Source organism: Panthera pardus, unplaced genomic scaffold (assembly GCF_024362965.1).
Source record: "Panthera pardus isolate Hobbes unplaced genomic scaffold, ASM2436296v1 HiC_scaffold_17, whole genome shotgun sequence".
Lineage (NCBI taxonomy): Eukaryota > Metazoa > Chordata > Mammalia > Carnivora > Felidae > Panthera > Panthera pardus.
This window is the reverse complement of record NW_026526732.1, coordinates 26,772,703-26,797,220: the sequence shown is the minus strand read 5'-3', so window position 1 is coordinate 26,797,220 and position 24,518 is coordinate 26,772,703. Positions and strand designations below refer to the sequence as shown.

At 40.4% G+C, this 24,518-nt stretch overlaps 1 protein-coding gene across 8 annotated transcripts in view; it reads left to right on the top strand.

Annotated features, from left to right (window-relative positions):
• The window catches only part of ECT2L (epithelial cell transforming 2 like), an 81,662-nt gene that overhangs the window by 21,681 nt on the left and 35,463 nt on the right, over positions 1-24,518 (top strand). For 7 of the 8 annotated variants that reach the window (XM_053904430.1, XM_053904425.1, XM_053904426.1 and 4 more), the window contains 6 exons: positions 12,385-12,547; positions 15,373-15,625; positions 16,503-16,671; positions 17,421-17,559; positions 19,549-19,717; positions 23,652-23,780. In XM_053904430.1, the coding sequence (XP_053760405.1) occupies positions 12,385-12,547; positions 15,373-15,625; positions 16,503-16,671; positions 17,421-17,559; positions 19,549-19,717; positions 23,652-23,780 (1,022 nt within the window). The remainder of the gene's footprint in view (positions 1-12,384; positions 12,548-15,372; positions 15,626-16,502; positions 16,672-17,420; positions 17,560-19,548; positions 19,718-23,651; positions 23,781-24,518) is intronic. The other variant, XM_053904428.1, reaches the window with a different exon arrangement.

Below are 24,518 nucleotides of genomic sequence, written 5' to 3'. Positions count from 1 at the left end.
CTTAAGATTGGTCTAGCTTCAGGCCGGGAGAGATCCTTGGATTCAAACAATGTCACCCAGGCCGTGGGGCCTGCCTGCCTGCCCCCCTACGCCCCCCACCCTCACTGCCTTCTCTTAGCTCTGCTTCCCTTTGTCTGTTGCATAAAACTGAAACAGTAAGTGCAAGACCCTTGTGCAGGAAATTATAAACTTGAGTTAAAGGACAGTTAAAAACAAAAACTGAAAAGAAGATGTGCCATGTTTAAAGATGCCCATTGTCTTGAAATTAGTCTTAAAGTTCAGGTCAGTCCTAGTGCAAATTCCCAAATAGGATATTCTTATGGACCTCGAGAAACTGATTCTAAAGCGAATCCAGACAATAAAATGGATAGCGACAGGGGCGCCTGGGTGGCTCAGTCAGTTAAGTGTCTGACTGTTGATTTCAGCTCAGGTCACGATGTCAGGGTTCATGGGACTGAGCCCCGTGTCAGGCTCTGCAGAGACAGTGGGGAACCTGCTTGAGATTTCCTGTCTCTCTCTCTCTCTCTCTCTCTCTACTCCTCCCCAGCTCACATGCGCATGCTCTCTCTCAAAATAAAGAAATAAAACTTAAAGAAAATGGATACCAACAGTTAAGAAAAGTATAAATATAAAGGAAAAAAGGAGTAAGAGTTATATTACCAGATATTAAAACCACATTTGCCCCTTTAAGAAATACCTGTAGTCAGATCTCAAGTATAGAGGGGAGCAAGGACAGAGACAAGTAAGAACTCTGAACTAAAGGGGCAACCCGTAAAGGTTGGGTGGATCAGACGCCTGGGCAGCTACATAGATGTTTTCTTTCTTTGGTGCCTGTTTAGCGGGCCAGACACTGTTGATTACCATTGCCTGTTTCTTCTCCATATTCCTGACAGAGGCCCTTCTCCCCAGGCATTATGTGCTTCAGAGGCGGCTTGTCACCCTGCCCCGCCAAGGGTGAGTCAGGCTTGGACAGGTTCACGATGATTCCACCCCCTTGGTGGCGTCTGGATTATGAAAGGGCATGTAGACACTAATTCTGCCTAAGGACACATGGCGAGTGGCTGCTAGAGAGCTTCTGGGAGAGTTTTCTTAGCTCTCAAAGGGACTTAAATAGGGGCTTGAGGAAGGGACCTGCCCTTTCCATCTGTGGTTCCTGTTGTGTGAGGATAATCGCTCACTTTGTTAGTCATTTGGAAATCACCTCAGGGAATGAGCCTAAGGACCAAAGCAAACTACTGAGGAGGCAAAGTGAAAATATGGAAGATTCTGGCCTTTGATGACCTCATTGAGTCCTTGAATTCACTAACCCTGGAGCTGCCCTGATTTTCCTTATTGCTTAAGTGAAAGGAAGATAAATAGGTTTAATATGGCCCATAATGATCCACTTACCCAGTCGTCCCTTCTCTGGTCATATCAACCCTCCGGAATTTAGCTGTGAACCAGCTACCTTTAGAAAAATAAAATGCATCGAAAGCTCAACTGACGCTCTTTACACGTGGGAGAGAGACAATTAGATTCCCATGCAGGTCTCAGAACTTCATGAGCTCAGGGCCTCCAAAAGGAGTTCCACCTCCTCCTAAGACCGCCCTACACACACCCAGTGCTTTGTACTCGGCTTGACATGAGCCCCGGGATCTGCTGCTACTGGGAAGTCAAATTCCCGGATGCTGAGAAGGGCTGGGCCCATAGGATCACTTGAGTTTGTAAAAACAGACTCTGAATCCCACCCGTGGAGATTTTGGCTCAACACGCGGGGATGGGGCCGAGGAAGCAGTATTGACTCCATTCCCAGAGTGCTGTGGCGCACAGCCAAGGGTGACCTGATGGCCCCAAGAGTCCACTCTTCCTCAGAGGCAGGAACGCAGGATGCACGAGTACCCCGTTCCTTCTATTCCCAACAAAACAGAATGATCTGTTCGGGTTCTCTAGATGCCTTTTTCATCTTTCCCTGGCACTGCTGCTTCGTGGGTTTCGAATGTTTCGTTGTGAGTAACCCCCAAACTTGACACGAGTAATAAAGGAAATATTTCCCTCTCCTATAATTGAAAAAATCGGAGTAGGTTTGGCTGCGGTTGAAGCTCAATTCAGAGGTTCAGTAATAAAACCAGTGACTTGATTCTTTCTGCTCTTCAGCTCTGCCTTTGGCAGTCCTGGCTTCATTATGAGGTTTCCTCCGTTGTGAATGGAAATAAAAAATAATTTCTTTGTTTGAGCTTCACTCTGCTTGGACTAGCATAGGTCCGTGCCTACTTTTGCCAGTTGCTGTGGCCAGGAGATTGACCCAAATAAATGGAATTAGCCCTTATTCATATGCATTTTGGAGCCAGGGATAGAATCGGCTTCTACAGAACCACATGGATCACCCTATAGAAACTGAAGTTATTTTGGAAGAAGGGGAAGTAAATGATGGGTGTCGGAAGAATGCTGTCTCTTCATCCAGCATTCAACAAATATTTACTGAATGCCTACCATGTGCCAAACACAACTCTGGGTGCCCGGGATTCAACACTAAACAGAGTGTAAAACGTTCCTGCCCTCTGAAGTTCATATTTTAGTAGAATAAAATATGTCCTATTTCAGGACAAGGGGATGTCCCTGCCTCTCACCGGATATCTGAGAGCACAATGTAGCACCGGCACAAATATCTTGGAGTGTTTTCCGTGTGTCAGAAGTTAGAGCAATGTGGCAGACTGAATAGTGGCCTCCAAGTATGTCCATACCCTCACCCTGGAACTCGTGGATGTTACGTGATGGGGCAAAGGCAGTTTGCAGATGTGATGAAGGATGTTGAGATGGGGAGGTTATCTTGCGTGATCAGGGCTCAACGTAATCACAATCGTCCTTAAAAGGGAGGCAAGAGGCCCGACAGACAATGTCATGCCAGAAGCAGTGGGAGAGATGGAGACGTCTGACAATGCCGTGCTTCAAGAAGCGGCCACGAGCCAAGGAAGGCCGGCCGCTTCTAGAACGCGAAAGGGACAAGGGGACAGATTCTCCCCTCCGAGCCTCCAGAGGGGGTCAGCCCTGGCAGCACCTTGACTGGAGCCCAGTGAAACTGATTTCAGACTTCTGACCTCCGGAACTCTGAGAACATACATTTGCACCGCTCTAGGCCAGTTAAGTCAGCAGTAATTGTTACAATGAACAGGAAGTTAATACAAGTAGTGATTTTCTATTTTTATTATTTTTTTCATTCCTTATTCTAACTTACACATGTTTTCTCAGCCCCTGTCAAGTCAGAAGCACCGTACCAAGTGCCGGGGGCATAGTAGCAAACAACACAAACACCATGCCTTCTTCCTTGCGGCTTGAGGTGCAGTGGAAGAGAAAGACTTTAAATAGTGAATGAGCCCCAAAATGGATGGAGTTTGAGGGTCAGCAGGAACGGAAACACAAAAACCATGCTTAGATTACATTATAGTGCACATCAAGTGTAAAGGATACAGGTTTCAGCAGAGGACAGGAGATGACATTGAGGGGGGAGTGCTCTGTGAGCGGCAGGAGCCTCCTCCGACAGGCAAGGATGTGGGCAGCAGGAATGGTCAGCCTGTTGGGGACGTGGGGGGATTCTGTCAGCACCCCAGAAATATCACCCTAAAATTTCACTGCCATTACCTTACATGGTCACCAATATTGTTGCGAAAAATGGCTTCCCACCAGCCACATAACTTAGACCTGCCATGCTGGTTCCAGGTACACTTTCTTGCTCCTTCCCCAGCACCATATTGCTTCACTGGCCACAAGTTATACCGTATGTATCATACATGGAAGGTCGTACTGCACTTTGATAACAATGAGAAGTCTGTGTACATGCATTCTCCTTTATTTCCCAAGCAGGCTTGACCAGCCCCGCCGGATATCAGATAAATAGCTCTGACCGTGCTCAGTAGCAAAGGAAAAGTAAGGAGACCTCAGCGGGTCCAGGGGATCAGGACAGCCTTCCCCTGAGGATCTGACATTTAGGCCAGAGTCTGAAGGATACGTAGGAGGCTAGACAAGCAAAGACTAGGAGAATGAGTGCTCCACTTGGTAGGGACCACCTGTGTGGAAGCCTGGGGCCTTCTTTATCTCTTCAGTAGTAATTCCAGGCTTTTGTAGAAGCACTGGAAAATGTGAGTAGGCAAAAAGAGGAAAATCACCCAGAATCCCCCCACCCAGAGATAACCTAATTTTTTATGCTTATGTGCCTCCATGTAGCTATGAATCAGCATAGACAAACTATTTTAAAATCTTTAAAAAAATTTTTTTAAGTTTATTTCTGAGAGACAGAGCGAGCGGGGGAGGGGCACAGCCACAGGGAGAAAGAGAGAATCCCAACCCGTACCGACAGTACAGAGCCCAATGTGGGGCTCGAACTCACAAACTGCGAGACAGGACCTGAGCCAAAATCAAGAGTCAGACACTTAACCGACTGAGCCACCCAGGCGCCCCAATTTTAAAATCTAAAAAGATTTTAAACTCTTCAGTCACCCTTCCTCATCGCTTTCCCCACACCCAGCTTTGTTCTCTCATTCACCGAAGACTTCGGCATACGTTCTCCACTCCCTTTATTCCCCAAACCTAATCCTTATTCTGTGTGACCCTGGCATCTGTTGTGGAAGCCCACCTAACCCAGACCCTGGCCGTGCCATAAAGTGGTGGTAAAGCCACCAGTCGAGACTCCAGGGTACTGCCCGGGGAGCAAGAAAGCAGGGACCTCTGCCAACGTGACTTCCCCTCTCCAGGCCACCGCTGCAAGCTGTCCTCTCAGTGGTTTTCATCGCAGTTTGGGCAGCTTCTTTCTCCTTCTTATCAGAAATTTAAGAGCTGAGAATTAGATTCAAGTTCCGTATTACTAAGCCTTGTTATTTTTGCAAAGTACACATTGTACATTCAGTAGCACACGGCAAAGTAGTGTCATGAATTATTTAAATGAAGATATCCTTGTCACAATAAAGGAGCAAAGCACATTTTGTTCATTGTCTCTTTACATGTTGTTATTTCTCTTCACGGATTTCTTACTTTGCAACATTAACTAAAATGCAATGAGCCACGATGTCATTACCACAAACTACCCTAGTTCTGCTGCTTGGGTACTGATTTTTTTTTTCTTCTTTTTATGTGGCTGAAGCATTTTCCTTTTTTCTTGCTTAAGATTCATTATACTTGAATGTGTCCTTGTAGCAGTGTTTGCTAAGAACAAATGTAAAACATGTATAAGTGAGGTCCACTTTAAAAAGTAACTCAGATTGTTGGGGTGCCTTGCTGGCTCAGTCAGTGAAGTATATGATTCTTGATGTCGGGGTTGTGAGTTCGGGCCCTGTGTTGGTTACAGAGATTGCTTAAAAATAAAATCTTTTGGGGGCACCTGGGTGGCTCAGGTTATGACCTCAAGTTTCATGAGTTTGATTTGAGCAACGCATCAGGCTCTCTGCTGTTAGCATGAAGCCTGCTTCAGATCCTCTGTTCCCATTCTCCTGCCCACCTCCCCTCCCCCGCTCTCTCTCACTCAAAAATAAAATAAAACATTAAAAAAAAAGAAGAAAAAAGAAAGAAAATATTTTGGGATACCTGGATGGCTCAGCTGGTTAAGCATCTGACTCTTGATTTTGGCCCAGGTCATGATCTCATAGTTCATGAGATCAAGCCTCATGTCAGGCTCTGCGTGATCAGCTTGAGATTCTCTCTCACGCCTCCTCTCTCTGTGCCCCTCCCACTTGCTCTCTCAAAAATAAATAAACTTAAAAAAATAAAATGATAAATAAATAAACAGTAACTCAGATTCAGTTCTTCCCCTTTGCTTGGCTGGGATGGAACAGTAGATGGTGTGCGGTGGGAAGGGGGTGGGAACAAAAACTCAAGATACTGAGGCCCGTCTTTGAAAAGGAGGCTGAAAACATTTCTGTTTTGCACCTTATTTTATTGATCTGCTTTATAATTCTAAGTGAGAGCATACTGTCCTCCGAGAACCAGTGAAAGGATTGTGAAGCCTGTCTGGGACAGTGAGGACTCAGATCGGCGATCCCCGGGGATTAGCTGTTCCTGATGTCCTCACTGCCTCATTGGGCTTGAATGTTAATCTCTCAACAATGAGAGAAGCCCTCATGACACTTTTGTCTGTGGATACGATATGTTGCCAGTACATGCACAATTCCATCCTTTGCTCTCCTGCTTACACACACACACACACACACACACACACGTGCGCGTGCACGCACGCATGCACTCCCCAGAGTGGCATGCCAATATGTTCATTTTATCCATCTCTCTATCCCTCTATCTATTTACTTCTTTATTTTTAATTATTATTTTAAAGTTTATTTATCCATTTAGAGAGAGAGAGAGCACAAGCGGGTGAAAGGCAGACAGAAAGGAAGGGAGAGAAAATCCCAAGCAGTCTCCACACTATTAGCGTGGAGCTGATGTGGGGCTTGAACTCATGAGCCGTAAGATCATGACCTGAGCCGAAACCAAAAGTCGGACACTTAGCCGACTGACCCATCCAGGCGCCCCACCATTAGGTTCATTTTGAACCACTGTTTTGTCTTAGGTTGTGACAAAGGTGCATGGACAAGGATCGAGAATGAGCACTGGCCTCAGATAAAGCCAGAGGAGTAGAAACACACAACATAATAGGCAATCATTAAACCTTGCAAATGATGTAGGCAGCCTCTTCTTTAAAAACAGAAATCAAAAAACCTTTTTATTTTGCAATAATTTTTAACTTACAGAAAAATTGCAAAAACTTGTGCGAATAATTCCTTTATACTTTTCACCTGGATTCCTCAATAGTTAACATTTTACCATTTCACCTTATTATGCTGAATCATTTGAGAATATGTTGCAAACATGATGCCCCACTAAAGCTAAGCATCTCAGTATGTGTTTTCAAAACAAACAAACAAACAAACAAACAGGACATTCTGCCGAAAAATCAAAGTACATCCTCCAATATCAAGAAATCAGCACTGATACAGTACTATGGTCTAATCTACAGATTCCATTTGAATACTCCTGATTGTTCCAACAATGTCCTTTCCTTCTCAGTCCAGAATCCAATCCAGGGTCCTGTTGTATTTGGTTTTCACGTCTCTATATCCACCTTTGATGGGGAGCAGTTCCTCTGTTCTTTCTTGTCTTTTATTACTTAACACTTTCAAGAGTACAGACCTACTTGGGCACCTGGGTGACTCAGTTGGTTAAGCATCCAACTTCGGCTCAGGTCGTGATCTCATGGTTCGTTGGTTTGAGCCCCACATGGGGCTCTGTGCTGACAGCTCAGAGCCTGGAGCGTGCTTCAGATTCAGTGTCTCCCTCTCTCTCTGCCCCTTCCCTGCTCACACTCTGTCTCTCTCTCCTTCAAAAATAAAATAAAACATAAAAAAAAAAAGTACAGACCTACTTTGTTGAATGACCTTCAATCTGTGATTGGCTGATACTTCTTTTTTTTTTTTTTTTCTTTTTTTTTTTTAACGTTTATTTATTAATTTTTTTTGGAGACAGAGAGAGACACAGCATGAACGGGGGAGGGGCAGAGAGAGAGGGAGACACAGAATCGGAAACAGGCTCCAGGCTCTGAGCTGTCAGCCCAGAGCCCGATGCGGGGCTCGAACTCGCGGACCGCGAGATCGTGACCTGAGCCGAAGTTGGACGCTTAACCGACTGAGCCACCCAGGCGCCCCTGGCTGAAACTTCTTTAAGATCACATTCAGGTTATGTGTTCTTGGCAGGAATAACACAGAAGTGACGCTGTGTTCTCAGCGGATCACATGGGGCATACTATGTCGATTTGCCCCATTGCTCATGCTGTTGACTTATCATCACTTGGTTAAGATGATTAATTATTAGGTCTTTGGTACTTATTAATTAATAAGTAACTAAAAAGACTTTGAGTGATTAATTTTAAATTAACTTAAAAGTATTTGAATCTATGCAAGTACCCTGTTCCTCACCATACTTTCACCGACTGGTTTTAGAATCCATTGATGATTCTTATCTGATGTAATTATTACTGTGATAGCTGCCAAGTGCTCATTTTCTAACTTCTTAATTCCTTCTACATGTATTATTTATTGGTGTTCAGTTGCAAGATACAAGTTTCCCTTCTCCCAAGATTATAGATGAGGCTCCAGTTAGGCAAGCAGTTTGGGTAAATTAGTGATAAAGACAGTCTCTGGGTCTCATGGGTCTTCAGCAACTTGTTTATGAAGATAACTAAGTTCTTTTTTCGTCCCTAATTGGAGATAGTGTTTTCATTTCACATTGGAACTTTCTGGGGCTTGACCCACCCTGTGGGAATTTAGCCTATGCATTCAGAGAAGGTCATAGAAAGTCAGAGAAGACACATTACAGAATGAGATCCGTTCAGAGACAGGATTTGTCTTCCAGTGAGTTAATCTGTGTCCAATAGGACCTGGTAACAGGGTAGCAGTAGCCACTTAGCAGTGAAAAATAGTTCCATGGTCCCAATGGCTTGAGATAAGAGAGTTCTGGTGAGTTCTATTGCCAAATTTTCCAATCAGCTATGAGATTGGTCACAAACATCTGTAATTTCACTGAGATTGGAGGAGATTAGGGGTTCCAGGGAAGACTTTCATTTGCTAATCCTTGGATTGCTTCCAAACTTTCTTGTTCTAGTGATTCTTATTCACATATGATGACCTATTTGGTGGCTTGGGATTATAACAGATGTTTATGGCCAATATCCAGAGAGGGCAATTAGGAATTAAGTATCTCTTTTTTTTATAATTGGTGGCTACAGGGCCAGCAATGCATCTTTCATGAACCATAAAACATCTCTTTGGTCTAAGGCCTACATAGCCCCCAGATTGTTTATTCATTCAAGATCCATTTGTGCTTAGGTGGCACACAGAATAATGTAAGAAGTGTTCTTGATGTATGCTATATTTTTATAAACTTTTTAAAAATAGATATCACATTAAGAAATTATTGTTGAGGGGCACCTAGGTGACTCAGTGAGTTAAGCATCCAACCTCGGCTCAGGTCACGATCTCGTGTTTCATGGGTTCGAGCCCCACATTGGGTTCTGTGCTGACAGCTCAGAGCCTGGAGCCTGCTTTGGATTCTATGTCTCACTCCTTCTCTGCTCCTCTCTTGCTTGTGGTCTGTATCTCTCTCTCTCTAAAATAAATGTTAAAAAAAAAAAAAAAAGAAATTCTTATTGAATTTGTTTAGGCATGACGATGGTATTATAGTATGTTTTTTAAAAATGCTCCTATTGTTTAGTAAGGCACACAGAAATATCAAAGAAGAAATCACAAGAGAAATGAGAATATTTCAAATGGAATGATGGTGACAATATAACACATCTATGTGGGTGAGATGAGTGCAGTGACCCGATGTTTTAGGCTGGCTTTAAAATAAAATGGGAGTGAGGAGGAAGAAACAGGAGGAGGAGGGAGAGAGGAGGAGGAGGAGGAAGGAAAGATGATGATATAGCAGAAACCAGACTGGCTACAAGATGATAATTATTAAAACTGATTAATGCAGATCATAATAGTACTACAGACATTAGGGTGAAATAAGATATTTTCATATAAAAAGAGAGTGATAAAATTTGTTGTCAGAAGACCTCCAGTGAAGAAAGGCTGAAACAAATTCTTCAGGCTAAGGAAATTGATAACAGATGGAAACTTGGATTTACAAGCAGGAAATGGTAATGTGTGGGAAAATGTAAAATTTTAAAGTTATTTTACAGACATATGACTGTTTAAAGCAAAACCAATGTATTATGGGGCTTATAACATAAGTAGATATGGTATCATGACCAAAGCTTAAGGATGTCAAGAACTATACCATTGCACTGTTCTTTAATTTTATGAGTATTCACTCTAAATAGACTATGAAATGTCAACGATGCGTACTGTACTTGCTAACAACAACTCAATTGCATAATGCAAGAGATATCCTAAAAAGCCAATAAAGGAATTGAAATGGAATACAAAAAATTGTATTATCTCAAAACAAGACAGGAGAGGAGGAATAAATTTTCATAAAACAAATGGGAAAATCAAAAAACAAATAAAATTAAGACCTGGATTCAACCATATCAATAATTATATTAAATATAAGCAGACTAAACCTTCAAATAAAAGGCAGTGGTAGTTAAATGAGCTTTAAAAAGAAAAAAACAAAACAAGATCTAACTGTATACTGACCACGAAGGATACACTGAAAATATAAAGATTCTGACTGGTTAAAGTAAAAGGATAGGATACAAATACTAAGCATATAAAAGTAGGATGGCAATATTAATATCAGACAAAATGGACTTCAAGATGAGGAATGTTACTAGAAAGACAGAGAGGGACATTATATAAGGAGAAAAGGATCCCTTCATCATGAAGTCATAAAATTATAAATATGTATGTACCAAATAATAGAGTTTTAAATTACATAAAACAAAACTGAGTGAATTATAATAGAACAACTAAACAAAAAAATCAGTGAGAATATAGAACTGAGCAATCTTCTAAACCAACTTGACCTAATATTTATAGGAAATTAAAGCCAACAACTTCCCAATAGATGCGTTTTTTTATGAACAAAATAGCTTTCACCAAGATACATAATTTCCTGGTCCAAAAAATAAGATGCAATACATTTCAGAATTGTTAAAATCTAATTAGGTATAAGTTTTAACAACAATGCAATAAAATTTGAGATTAAAAAATATAAAATATCTAGAAAACCCAAAAATATTTATCTAGAAAATCCAAAAATATTTGGAAGTTAACTCACTTATAAAAAACATGTGGTCAAAAAAGAAAACACAAGGGAAATTAGAATATTTCAAATTGAGTGACAATGAAAATACAACACATCTAAATGGCTGGGATGCAGATGAAGTACAGCTTAGAGGAAAATACATCATTTAAATTCTTACCTCAGAAAAGAAAAAAAAGGATTCAAATTAACTATCTAAATTTCCACCTTAAGAAACTAGAAACAAACTCAAATTACACCCAAAGTAAGTAGAAGTAAAGAAATGATGAAGAGCTGACATCAATAAAATAGAAAATGAAGAGAGAAAATTTATGAAAACAAAAGGTGTTTAAAAAAAAAAAAAAGTAATTGAATTGATAAACTCCTGGCAAGAATAACCAAGAAAAAAGAAGAGAAAATTGCCAATATCAGGAATAAAAAAGGGAATGTTGCTATAGATCCTATAAACATTAAAAAGATAAAAGAGAATCAGAGGCTCCCGGGTGGCTCAGTTAAGCATCTGACTCCTGGTTTTGGCTTGGGTCACGATCTCACAATTTCCTTCACTGACTGCGCAGAGCCTGCTTGGGATTCTCTGTCTCCCTCTCTCTGCCCCTCCCCCACTTGTGGTGTCTCTGTCCCTCTCAAAACAATGAAATTGACTTAAAAAAAAAGATAAAAGAAAATCATCAACCACTTTATACTAATTAGTTCAACAATTTAAATGGTTGTTTTGCAGATTCCTTGTTTTTAAAAGTGGTTTTGTAGATTCCACATACATGAATTGAGACAGTTTTAGTGCTTCCTTTCCAATATGTATACTAGTTACTTTTTTTCCTGCCTTGTTGAAATGGCTAGGATCTCCGGCGCCTGTTAAATTGAAGGAATGAGAGTGAACATTCTTGGTTTGTTCTTATGTTAGGGGGAAGGCATTAATATTTCACCACTAAGTGTGATGTAGCTACAGGGTTTTATTCTAATAACACCGGGAAGTCATTGTAGGGTTTTACTTGCATGAGTGGCATTATCTAATTTACATTAAAAACAAAAACAAAAACACTTGAGGGGGCGCCTGGCTGGCTCAGTCTCTGGAACATGTGACTCTTGATCTTAGGTTTGTGAGTTTGAGCCCCACGTTGGGCATAGAGGTTACTTAATGAAAAAAAAATTAGAAAAAAAAAAAAAAAAACCCTCCACTGCCATGTAGAGAATGGGCTCTCGGAAGAGGAGTGGAATGGGGGAGACTATCAGAAGGGGTTATTGCGGTTGTGCCGGAGGGAGAAGGAGGAGCTTTGCAGTGGTGATAGTAGTCGAGGTGGAGAGAAAGTGGTTGGATATGAGGGTACGTATTTGTAGAGCTGTCAAGACTTGCTGATTTATTGAATCTGGAGTAAAGGAAAAGGCAGAAAATCCAGATTTATAACTTAAATAACCATGTTTATTTCAGACCTTTTTCCTGTAGATTTTAGATATTTTCATTATTCACCTTTAGAATGGATCCGTGAAAGTAGATACAGTATTTTTAAAAATCTAGCTGTGTGTTACCTAGGATTTAAGTTTTGTTTTGTTGTTTTATAGTTAGAACATTATAGAAAGAACAATGACCAATATGTGTCCTAGATTTTTGGTCGGTTTTAGATACTAGCGTCCTGAACTAAATTTCTGTGTCTTTCTTTGTAGGATTGTCCAAGAGTGGTTTTCAGAAAGGATGCAAATGGCCAAAGTGGATTTCTCTACGGTGTTACCGCGCTTCATTTCTCTATATATCTTTTCCTTTCTGAATCCAAAAGATTTGTGTGCAGCCGCACAAGTCAGCTGGGCCTGGAAGTTTTTAACTGAACAGGTTGACTGTTTGTCACTTCCTACCGATAGGGCACAAATAACAGCTGTGTTCTGTAAGGAGACAACTGGGGTAGCTTCCTTCCCTGAAGACAGTAATGGAGAGTATTTGAACCATAATTAACTTACCCTTCAGAGCAAACATGGGGAGAAGTTAAATATGATAATTTATTTTGGAAGTGAGCGGATATACACTATTCTAATAATTCGTGTAATTTTAAGAATCTTCAAATGCTCAATTTAATTATTTAGAAAACATTTTATCGTGGCTAAAGAAGTCCACTTCTTTCCTGAGAAATTATACTTAAGCTTTGGTTATTATATGGTATGATTTTATCCATCATCATTCACCTTGAAAATTGCTGTACAACCACAACCTCATCTGATCCCTCTTTGGCTCACATCTGTTAAAGAATGTAAATCTGCATTTCCAACATCCTCTGCCGTTAACTCTGCCTCTGGCTTATTTGTCTCATTTTCTTCTTAAAGATTTAATGAAATGTAATGGCAGACATACTTGAATGCAAGTCAATAACTTACTTCTTTAACGTGTACAAACTTCCCAGAGTGGGCTAGTGTTGAGCTTCTGATCTCAGAAAATACCTAGCTTTCCATGGAGAGGCCACATGCAAAACCAACTGTGAGTCCTGGGTTTACAGCATTTAAGAACCCAGGCGAGGTGTTGGCATATGTATTGTTTTCTGACTTTTTACTTTTCTATGTCCTTGTATTTAAGGAATATGTCTCGGAAACAGAATGTGGTTGTGGGGAGTTGTTTTTTAACATTTGACAGTCCCTGGCTTTTAGCTGGGGTCATTCTTCTGTTTACATTTGTGTACATACTGATATATGTAAGCTTAAGTCCACCGTTTCACTATTTACTTTTTGTTTGTTCCTTGTGTTTTATATCTTGTTTCTCTTTTTTCTTTTGGAGTACTTCCATATTTTTTAGATTGTTAATTTTAAATTCTTTAGCTGTTTTCTCCTGGCTGTATTAGAGATTACAGCACTCGTTCTAGGGTGGGTTTTTTTGTTTTTATTATTATTATTATTATTTTTTTACCACTTCTGAGATAAAGCCAGAAGCTTCGGACCCTGCATCTGCTCCCCTCCTCCCAGTTTCTATGTCACTGTCAAATATTTTAATTTTCTACACACATACGCACACACATTTTTTTTGGAAGAAGCGGGAAGTTTTATTGTTGCTCCCTTATTGTTGCTCCTTATTTCCTTAGCTGCTTTTAGGATTTTTTCCTCTATCTTGTCTTCTGTCTTATGCAATTTTTTTAGGATGTACCCAGAAATGTGCGTGTGTATGTGTGTTTCTCCTATTTTGTGATTTACAGTGATTTTTTTTTTTTTTTTTTTTTTTTTTTGCATCTGAGATTTAGTGTCTTTTCTCAGTTTCGAAAAGCTGTCGGAGACTATCCCTTCATATTCTGCCCCATTTTCTCTCCTTTTCCTCTGCGGTTCCAGTACTTATGTGTTAGACTGACTCACCCGCCCTGCAAGCTTCATGTTCTCTATGTGTCTTTTCCACCTTTTTTGGCTTTCAGTGATTTCAGCCTGCATCTTTCTTCTGGCTTTTTAGTTTACTAATTCTCTCTTTTGCTGGATTCGAATTTGCTTTTAAACTGGTCCATTGAGTTTTAAATTTCTGCTATTATGTTTTTCAGTTCTAGAAGGCTGATTTGATTATTTTACCAAAATTTCTCACCTAGCTATTTAATTTCCCAGACATATTAATTATAGGGTTGTTTATTTTTTAAGTTCATGCCTAACAATTACAACGCATGGCTCTCCTGAGGGTCTTACTCTACTTAATAACAGATCATGAAAGACAAAAGGAGAAACAAACAATTCTTGTCCTTTGGTGTGCCTGGTATTTTTGATGGAGTATCAGATATTGGTTATAAGATATTTTTGCAGTCAATAATTTGAGTCCCTGGATGAGGTTATCCTCTTCCAGACAGAATTTGCTTTTGTTTCTGGCACTTGGTTAGGCTAGGAATAGATGACTTAAATCCAGTCAGAGAAAGAGATTTTTCAAAGCTGGCTTCAGTCTTTGTGATAGTTGTCTAATTCCTTATCCTTGCTGATAAGGATCTCAGCTGAAAGCCTGGCGTGATCACCAAGGCTCTTGCCCTTAGTGAGCCCTGAATTTAACTTTGTTTCCTCTCCTCCTCGTGAGAATACCTAAAATTCTTTTCAGCTTCCCTGTCGTTCAGCCATAACTTTCTGCTTTGCTTCTCAGCCTGAGCTTTCCTTTGGAACTGCCAGATGCCTTGAAATGAAAAGTAATGCCAAATGTTGGGGTCACCTCTCTGGGTTTCCCTTCTCTCTGCGGTCATGGTTACATGAGACGTTGCATTCGTAGCTCTATACGCCTTCAAAGAATTGTTTTATAATATTCTGTCTAGATACTTGACTCAATTAGATCACGTGAAATTTGCTGTTCCCATATATCAAAGCTGGTTGCATACTGGCAACATCATGTGGTTCAACCAAAGGTGTTCCCAGTGGAAGGTTTGGTCTGAAACAAACTAATACACTATTGCTCAAAATCCTCAGAATCAAATCAATGCTATGGGAGCAAGTGTACAAAGATGACTAATACATATATTCATATGTAATGTATATTGTCATCAAAGACTACTTTTCTATGGAGTCAGGGATGGTTCTTGTTTGTTAGAGTCAAATTCAGATGACAAGTCAGCGGCACCAGAAATCTCAAGGTAAAGAAGTTATCTGTGTACCTGAAACATTATTACTAGGAAACTGTCCTTAAAAATTTCTAGCAAACTCTCTTTCTCATTTCTTTTTCTGTAGGACTGCTTATGGATGCCCAAATGCATTAGGTTTGGGTGGTTTCTGCCCTATACTCCAACAGATAATGAGTACGGTGCTTGGAAGCATCATTACATTGCTTGTGTGTCCAACTTAGATTGGCCAATCCCTAGGGAAGCTACTGCTATGTATGGGACCTTGAATGAACCCAAAAGAGAAGATGAGGAGCTACAGGAGAGACAAAGAGAAAAGTGCCTACGAAAAATAATTTGGGAGAAAATTGCGCTACGTAAAAGTGAGCAGCATTTGAAAACTCTATCTTATCCAACTATTGTAGAAACGAATGGATTTACACACAAATTCCCACAGAGGAGGATAGTTAGGTCTTTCTGGAATAGCATGTGGGTGGCATTCTCTAAAGTATGTTCAGGACAAGTTCTTCCCCCCCCCCCCCCCCCCGTATATTTCAAGTTCATGAATAAGAAAAAAAAGATTTCAGATGAAATACAGAAAGTCAAATATCAGTGCCTCCATTATTATTCTGGTTACTCTCAGGTTTAGGAGTTTAGGAGACCAAAAACAGGGAGAGAGAAGAATAACGCAGGCAGAAGCAAGTAAATAGGCTCAGGACAGAAGAATTGGGACTGGTGACAGAGAGGGAGGAATGAAAATAGGCACGGAAGCAGGAAGAATGGCATTAAAAAAAGCAAAGTGGAAAGGGAGGAGGGATAAGACCCACTCTCAGCTAAGCCTTCTGATTTACACAGTGCACAATAGTCATCGACAAAAGTGATTTGAGTTCTGCCATCTTTTTTTTTTTTTTCACTGACTCACACCCGGTGAGATCCTAACAAATGGGAAGTTACTTGAAGCCAAGAAGTGGTGCAGAAATGGACGTGATGCCTATACATTGATTAACTGGTTTTCACAAGAAAAGGGGTGCTGGTTCTCTGAGCTTTGTCTCTTGACCTGACATGACTGGTAACTCGCAGCCACAGTGCTGAGACAATAAGAAATCCAAGCAGAGTCTGTAGAAAGGGCTACAATTATTGCCATTTGGAGCAGTGCCCTGGTACGGCTTGATTTCTGATGCCTTTATCTAGGTAGACTTGGCTGAGAGAAGCAAGTAAGAACTGAAGTAAACAACTGAGCCGGTGCTATTTGTTTTTCAGAGGAGTTATTTAAAGTTCGACCCCCTTGGGCGAGCGGAACGTGCTGCTCTAGATTGTTAAAATCCAAATGCCAGCCACGTCTGTCCCAGACTGTGAGGGATCGAGTGGGATTACATGAAGCTTTGGAGAAACAGCTTGTTTTGGCATCCTTAGAAGCTTTGCCCAAGCGGTAAGCAAACCTCCATCTCCTGAAAGCTCAAGACCATCCCATGATACCAAGAATTCATTCTAGAATAATTTAGCTAACACGCAGGGAGCTTGTATAATTATCTGGCTCCTATCCTATGAAACAGCAACAGAAATAACTCTTTAGTCCTCAAGACCAGTGGTCTTTAACATGTTCTCTGAAGAGGGAAATCTGTAACTTTCAAAATAAATTTTATATTTCAAATATTCTTGACCCTACAAAGAGGCTGGACTGTAGGACATTTTCTGTGCAAAGCTATTGAGCAAAAGTAACATTTTTTTTCAGAAATGTTTTTTTATGGAATAAGCATATCCAAACGGGACTGTGGGGGTAAGGGTAAGAGAATAGAGTCATTACTCAGAAAGCTGTGGGGACCAGATGATTTAGGAGATTTTAAATTTCTCAGCTGTTCCTCTTTAAAACGTCATTTTGAACCCCTAAGTATGTCACTATATTCACTCTGAGTGCCCGATAAACGCTAAATAAGTTCCAGAAGACCTTTCCAGTGTCCTTCAAATGCAGGAGGAGAGGCCCAAAGGCCAGCTCCAGTCCCTCCCCACTCAAGAACCCCATGTGCTGCTGTCCCCAAAAACCACAGGGAGAGACTGAGGTTCTACGGCCACATACCTTGTTCAGTAGGAGTAATGCCCAGACAACATGTCGGTGCTCCAGCATCAAAATCAAATGAATAGAAAATTAAAATTTCACTTCTTCCCCTCTTTTCCCTGTAGAAGCAATGTTTCTGGAAGTCATTCCTATCCTTTGTTATCAAAGAAAACTTGGCATGGTGTGTATAAAAATGATGACAGCCCTTCATATGCTTCCCAACTCCACATCATATTAATATCATCTCGGATTCCTGCATATGAGGTACAGAGTGTGTTAGGAGGCCTGCCCTTTTTTGAATTGGGTTGTTGGTTTTTTTTCCTTTTTCATCCCCACTAGAGGACGTATGGCAATCTTTTGGCCCCCATGTGTATGAAAAGGATTCATCTTCTGAAAGCAAAACGGTGTAAGTGGAAATTTACAGACCCAAAACACTTTTAAAAATCAGAAGTGATAAAGATACCCATAAATCAAAATTACTTTTAAGAAAGCATGAAAGGCCAAACCACCTTGCAAGTAGTTAAGTGTCCAGTGAATTCTTACTGAATTGAATCTGTTGCACTGAGTCCAAAAAAGAGCAAGGTGATTAAGGATTATTTTAAAACCTCTTTGGAATGCCCAAGGAATTAAATACTATCATGTCACCACCATTTCTCAAAAGAAGAATGTCAGGAATCCTAGTTTGTGACCTATTTAATGAGGTGCCATTAAATTAAAATATGTTCTTTCTCTGGGACACGTGGGGGGCTCAGTCGGTTGAGCGTCCTACTTCAACTCAGGTCATGATCTCACGGTTCGTGAGTTCAAGCCCAAAATCAGCCTCGCTGTTGTCAGCGCAGCGCCTGCTTCGAATCCTCTGTTCCCCCCTCTGCCCTTCCCCCACTTTCTCTCTCGGTCTCTCTCTCTCTCTCTCTCTCTCTCAAAAATAGACATAAAAAATGTCCTTTCTATAATGAAGTTATATATTTTAATTTTAATATGAGTAATAAGAACAATAAAGGAAGCACAAAGAAGACATAGGAAGCACATATTTTTAGAGATATATGAGTGTGTGTATTTGTATATATGTGTACATATGTATGCATTGATACACAGGGACATATTGAAGGGATGACACGGGGCAGGTTATATTCATTGGCCTACTTAGAAAGTGTTTTCAAAAAATTGTATTTGTAACAAAATGGTTGCTTTCAAGATACTAAGTCAGTATTCTTTCTGGGCACCTAGAAATTGACTCTGATCATTCACAACCAGCCGACTTAGTGGATACACATGAAAGCAAGATCAGAGCTTTGATCTCCAGGTGGGCCCCAGATAGTTTCCCTGATGTTTAATAAGGGGCATCAAGCTGGGCACAAAGGATAACTGGTGATAGAATCTGGGTAAAACAAACAAACGAACAACAAAAACCAGTTAAAAGTGGGTGATGGGTATTAAGCAGAGCACCTGTGAGGAGCACAGTGTGTCATGTGTAAGTGATCAATCCCAGAAATCTACTCCTGAAACCAATATTGTGCTGCATGGTAACTAAAATGTAAAAAATAAAGTAGGTCTATCCTCCTATTTGTCTTCTTTACATAAATCTACGCCATAATTACTTATTTTATTATACATGTGATGGGTGTTTAAGCAAAAAGTAGGTCGTAACCGTGTGGTAGTTCTTTGTTGAGTGGAACTGTGTGACCTTCAGAAAGTGGCATGAGGTTTGCGGGCAAAAAAAAAAATCGTGGACTTTAATGACTTTCCAACATGTCTGCTGCTAATGAATTAACTTTATCACAATGAAAACTTTATTTGGTTGTTGAATTCAAAGCACAGTGGTTTTAATATTTATTTAAATGGGATATATTCAATCAATCACTATCGATAATTCAAAACTTCATAATTAAGAGGAAAACTTTAAATCTATTTTAAAAGTCCATTGCAAAATCACATGATCTGAATTTTATTATGTTTAAAAGTTGCACATGTCTTTGCACGGGTATGTACAAAAATAAAAAGACTGGAAGAAAGTAATCTAACTTGTTAATAGTATTTACCCCTGAGGGATGGAATTGTAGGTATACTTAATTTTCTCCTCTTATAATCAGAAAAGAAATGAAATTATTTAAAAAGAAACCAACAAAAGAGAAAGCTTATCTTCCTCCTTCCACAGTTTCTGACAAAAAGTCTTTAAAAATCAGAGCGTATTACATACCCATTGTCTTTATTAATAAATATGCTAAAATAATGGGCTCTGTTTTCATTTTCTAGATAGTAGTGGACAGCATTAAGGCAGGTATCATTTCTCTGGTGTATGAACACTGTGGCTTAACCTTGGAGAGCCTGCTTTATCTCATAGAAAAAGCTCTGGATGGACGGAAGGCACAGAGTATGGGGATATTTAGTGAAGGAGACAGCAGAGAAATCAATTTACTCCAAGGTAAGCTGGGAGATTCGAGACAACAACCAACTTTGCAGCAATGCCTACCACATGTATGACCTCCAGAATACTATTTTTCAATTTGCTAACAGAATTGATATCCTAGCTCAAAGGAGTCATAGAGGAGGAGTCCCTCTTATTCAAGGAAGGGTCAGCCTTTTTGTTCTATTCAGGCCTTCAACTGATTGGATGAGGCCCACCCACACTGGGGACAGCTATCTGCTTTACTCAGTCGGCTTATTCAAATGTTAATCTTATTCCCAAACACTCTCACAGACATACCCAAAATTATATTTGACTAAATATCTGGGCACCGGTGGCCCAGTCAAGTTGATACGTAAAATTCATCATCATACCATTAAACAAAAACTTCCCTTGTCCCCCTTATTCCAGCCTCTAGGAACTACCATTATGCTTTCTGTTCCTATGAATTTGACTACTTTATGTAGCTCATCTTAAGTGAAATCATACAGTATTTAACTTTGTGACTGGCTTATTTCACTTAACAATGTCATCAAGTTTCATTCATGTTGTAGCTTATGAAAGGATTTCCTCTACTTTTTAAGGCTGAATAATATTCCATTGTATATGTGGATCACATTTGGTTTATCCTTTCATTTGTTGATGGACATTTAGTTTGCTTCCACTGCTTTGTTTTTGTGAATAGTCCTGTAGTGAACATGAGTATGCAGATATCTCTTTGAGATTCTACTTTAAATTCCTTTGGATATTTATCCACATATGGGAATGCAGAACCATATGATAGTTTTATTTTTAATCTTTTGAGGAAACGCCATACTATTTCCCACCATTTTATGCTCCCTTGTGCACTGTTGCAGACAGAAAGTGTTCCATTTTCTTCACATCCTTGCCAACACTCGTTGTTTTCTGTGTTTTTGTTTGTTTTTAGTTGATAGTTAACTATCTTAATGGGTTTAAGGTGATAGTCATTATGGCTTTGATTTGCATTTGTCTAATGAATCGTGATGTTGAACATTTTTTCATATGGTTATTGGCTATTTGTATATCTTCTTTAGGGAAGTATCTATTGAAGTCCTTTGCCCATTTTCTAATGGGTTTATTTGATATTTTTTATGGAGGTGTAGATACCCTTTATTAGTCTAGATATTGATCTCTTGTCAGATATATGACTTGCAAATATTTTCTCCCATTCTGTATGCTGCCTCGTACTCTGTTTATTATGTTCTTTCATGCACAAAAGTTTTTAAGTTTGATGAAAGTATAGTAATTTTAATAGCAGCAAATATCACTAATAGAATGCATTGTACTTCCAAGTGGTTTATACCACAAAGGAAAGGATTGGCTGGTATCATTAATTTGTTATGGGTCATCTTTTAAAAATGTTAATGGTGGGGCACCTGCATGGCTCAACTGGTTAAGCCTTGGACTCTTAATTTCAACTCACATCATGATTTCCTGGTTTGTGAGTTCAAGCCCCAAGTCAGGCTCTGCACTGACCATGTGGAGCACTTGGGGTTCTCTCTCTCTCTCTTCCCTGCTCATGCTCTTTCTCTTTCTCTCTCAAACTAAATACATACATACATACATACATACATACATAAACATTTTTTAAAAATGATGATCGTTATCCTTTCCAGGGGGAAGAAGATGATGAGTGTTTTAGAACTAAAGTTTCAGTTTCTAGTCCTCCTTCTACTATAACTTACATTCTTTCCTTGTTATACCTAAGATAGAACTGTTTTAGCATGAAATCTTCCACCTTTGGGAGATGAGGGAAGAAAGGGAATAAGATGGTCAAGGATCTGGCTGGCAGGGAACTCACAACATGGCCAAGCAAATACCTGAATCACCCAGAAAACTGCCATCTCTGTGGCTATGTCGCCCAATGATCTATCCCAGCTGCTAACTCAGGAACGGAGCAGGAAAGCTCCGGCGGGCTGCCGGGGCCCACTGATCCATCTGGGGGAATCCCAGGAGGGCTGCACAAACCGAGAGCATAGCTCCTGGCTGGGTTTGCCAACACTGTTGCTGAACAAATGCAGATAAACTCATGGCAAGAGAAGCCAATCACTCAAGAGACAAGGGTTTGGAAGAAAGAAAGGGAGACATTTATTTTGAGTGCCAGTAGCCAAGGAGAGTTGCAGGCTTGAGCCTAAACAACCGACCTCTCCACCTGCAAGATGGACACTAGAGTTTTACAGAGATGGGCTCAGTGAGGTACGTGCACGAGAGCAGGCAGGGGGCACGTGATCATGAGCTGGGGGTTGGTATGTGCTCAGCTCACCATCACGGGCAGAGAAGGGGACACGTTGGGTGTGGTCTTTGAGGCATTCCATTGCTATCAGGGCTTTTCTGGTCCAACTGGAAGAGTCCAGTCATCGCATAACGTCTTGGGAATGCCTCAAGAAAGTGCAGTAAGAAACAGGCATAATGGGTTTTCTTTGGAGCATGAGTTAAGCAGTCTTGTCTATTTCTGGATTTAACTGTTGGGGTCTTTGGTTGAGCAAGAGGGCTTGCTGACAGCTAGAACTCAGCATGCTTGGGATAGGTTTAGTGAATTTTATTATTAACAAAAATAAGCTGCTTTTGGTTTATCTTTACTTTGTCTTTTTTGTTCAGGTTAGCTGTGCCTGGGGCAAGTTGCGTTCCACACCTGATTTTATATGCCGCCCCCCCCCCCCCCCAAAGTAAAGCATGGCTACTAGTCAGGGTTTAAATTTACGATTAATTACATGGCAGCTTTCCTCTAAATGATGGAGAGGTAGCAACTGCAAATTTATGCCGTGGCATAGTAGGTTCACCTCTTACAGAGTAGAAGAGCCTGTTAGGGCTTTCTAACATCTCAGACTTTTTGTTCTCCAGATGAGACAGGTTTCTAAACTCTGCCTTTTTCTTGTTTTCTTTCTTTAAAAATAAAAAAATAAAAAATATATATGTACATATATATTTAATGTTTATTTATTTACTTTGAAGAGAGAGAGAGTGTGTGTGAGAGGGAGAGGAAACACAATGGGGGGAGGGGCAGGGACAGGGAAGAAAGAGCCACTCTGTCAGAGCAGAGCCCCACTTGGAGTTCGATTCCACAAACCGTGAGCTGATGACCAGAGCCAAAGTCAAGAATCAGCTACTTAACCGACTGAGCCACCAAGGTGCTCCCTTTGTTTTCTTTATTAAATGTCATAGTAACATAACAAAATACCTGAAAACGGAAGTTTTTCCCTCCATATAATTGTGGTGTTTCTGCAAGAGCTTTTGCCTTGAAACCAACAACAAAATGAAATCTCTTACTCCAGTGATCTCAACACGTCCTTCCGTTCTGTAACTAGACTTCTCGGTGGAAAGAAGTGAAATGTTGGGATTCTTGCCTGGCTTTGTTTTCAACTGCCTTCCTGGGACTTAAGAATTCAGAGTCTCCAGGAGTCCCTTAGAAATGGGTCCAAACACATTCTCATTAGTTGAATCATCATATAGAATTCCCAGGAAGTGAGCGTTTCCAGGATGTTTACCATCTCTGGGAGCCTTCTGTTCTGACTTCTTTTTTGATTGACAACTGTGAGAAACATTTTAACTTCGGAACTTGGTTGCAAAAATCTCAGGGCTTGACTGACCGTCTACCTTGGAACCCTGCTGTGAGCCTGGTAACACACTGCCGCTTTTGGGGTGTATATACTTTACTTTTGGGGTATATATACATTGGAGGCAGAAAGACGGTGTCCTAAATCAGAGCGCACAGCGTCCAATAAATTCAGAATGTGAAGGAGACTGTGGCCCTGTTGGGGTCCTTTTGTGGCCCCAGTGTGGTGCAGTGCTAAAGGAGAGGCACCCTCCAGACTGGAGTCTTAGGAGCAGATACTGGCTTTTTGAGTTGTGGTTGCTTTTTCACAAACCGCTAAGGGTTTCTGTTCCCGATAATGTTACAGACTAAGAGGACATTTTGATTTCTTTTCCTCAGGTTATAAAATTGGTATTAAAAATTTATTGAGGCCTGAAGTGAGAGACTTCTGGGAGAAACTAGGAAGCTACGTGGCTCCTGAACAAGAAGGGGGTCACGTGGACCTCTTTGTACCACTCGGAGCATCCGGTCAGTTTTGAAAGGCGGTGGTCGTGCCTACTTTATAGTGATGTTTTGTGGATTTTTGAAATGCCTTCAGTTCGTATGAGTCAGTCCCATGTTCCTCTTTATTTCTTTTTTTCTCTTATACCTCACGTACTCAGGTATTTAGGGGGAAAAGAGTTGCGGTTAGTTGTCAAAGTAACGAGGGGCAAGAACAGAAATAAAGTCACTAGTGGCAAGAGCCAGCCAAGAACATTATTTGTATTTCTTCTGGAAAACATGGTAAAATCAGCCTCCACTATACAGGAGAAAGTGCCTGACCAGCACAGAAACCATAATCTATCAACCTGGGAAAAGCCTCTCCGCTGTGTTCTGAACCTGGAAGGAATGAGCATGAACTTGGTGACCAAAGACCTTGAACTTGAATCCTAGGTATACCACTTTAGCTGTATGGCCTTAGGCAAGTTTGTGGACCTCTGTTTCCTCATACGAAAGTTAGGAGGATAGTATCTGACCTTACAGGGCTTGTGAATATCAAAATAATGTAAATACTTAAAAATAAATACAAATACTTAAATAATATTGAAAAATTAGAAACAGGTGAAGTGCTTGGTAAAAATGAGACTGGTTGCTGATCACTGAGGTTGCTGATAATGTTCAGCGCCCCTCGGTCCACTATCAGTCACTATAATTCAAAGTTGATTTCAGTACTTGAAGAGAAACTTTAGAAACAATAAGACAGATTCACTTTCTAGACATCTATTA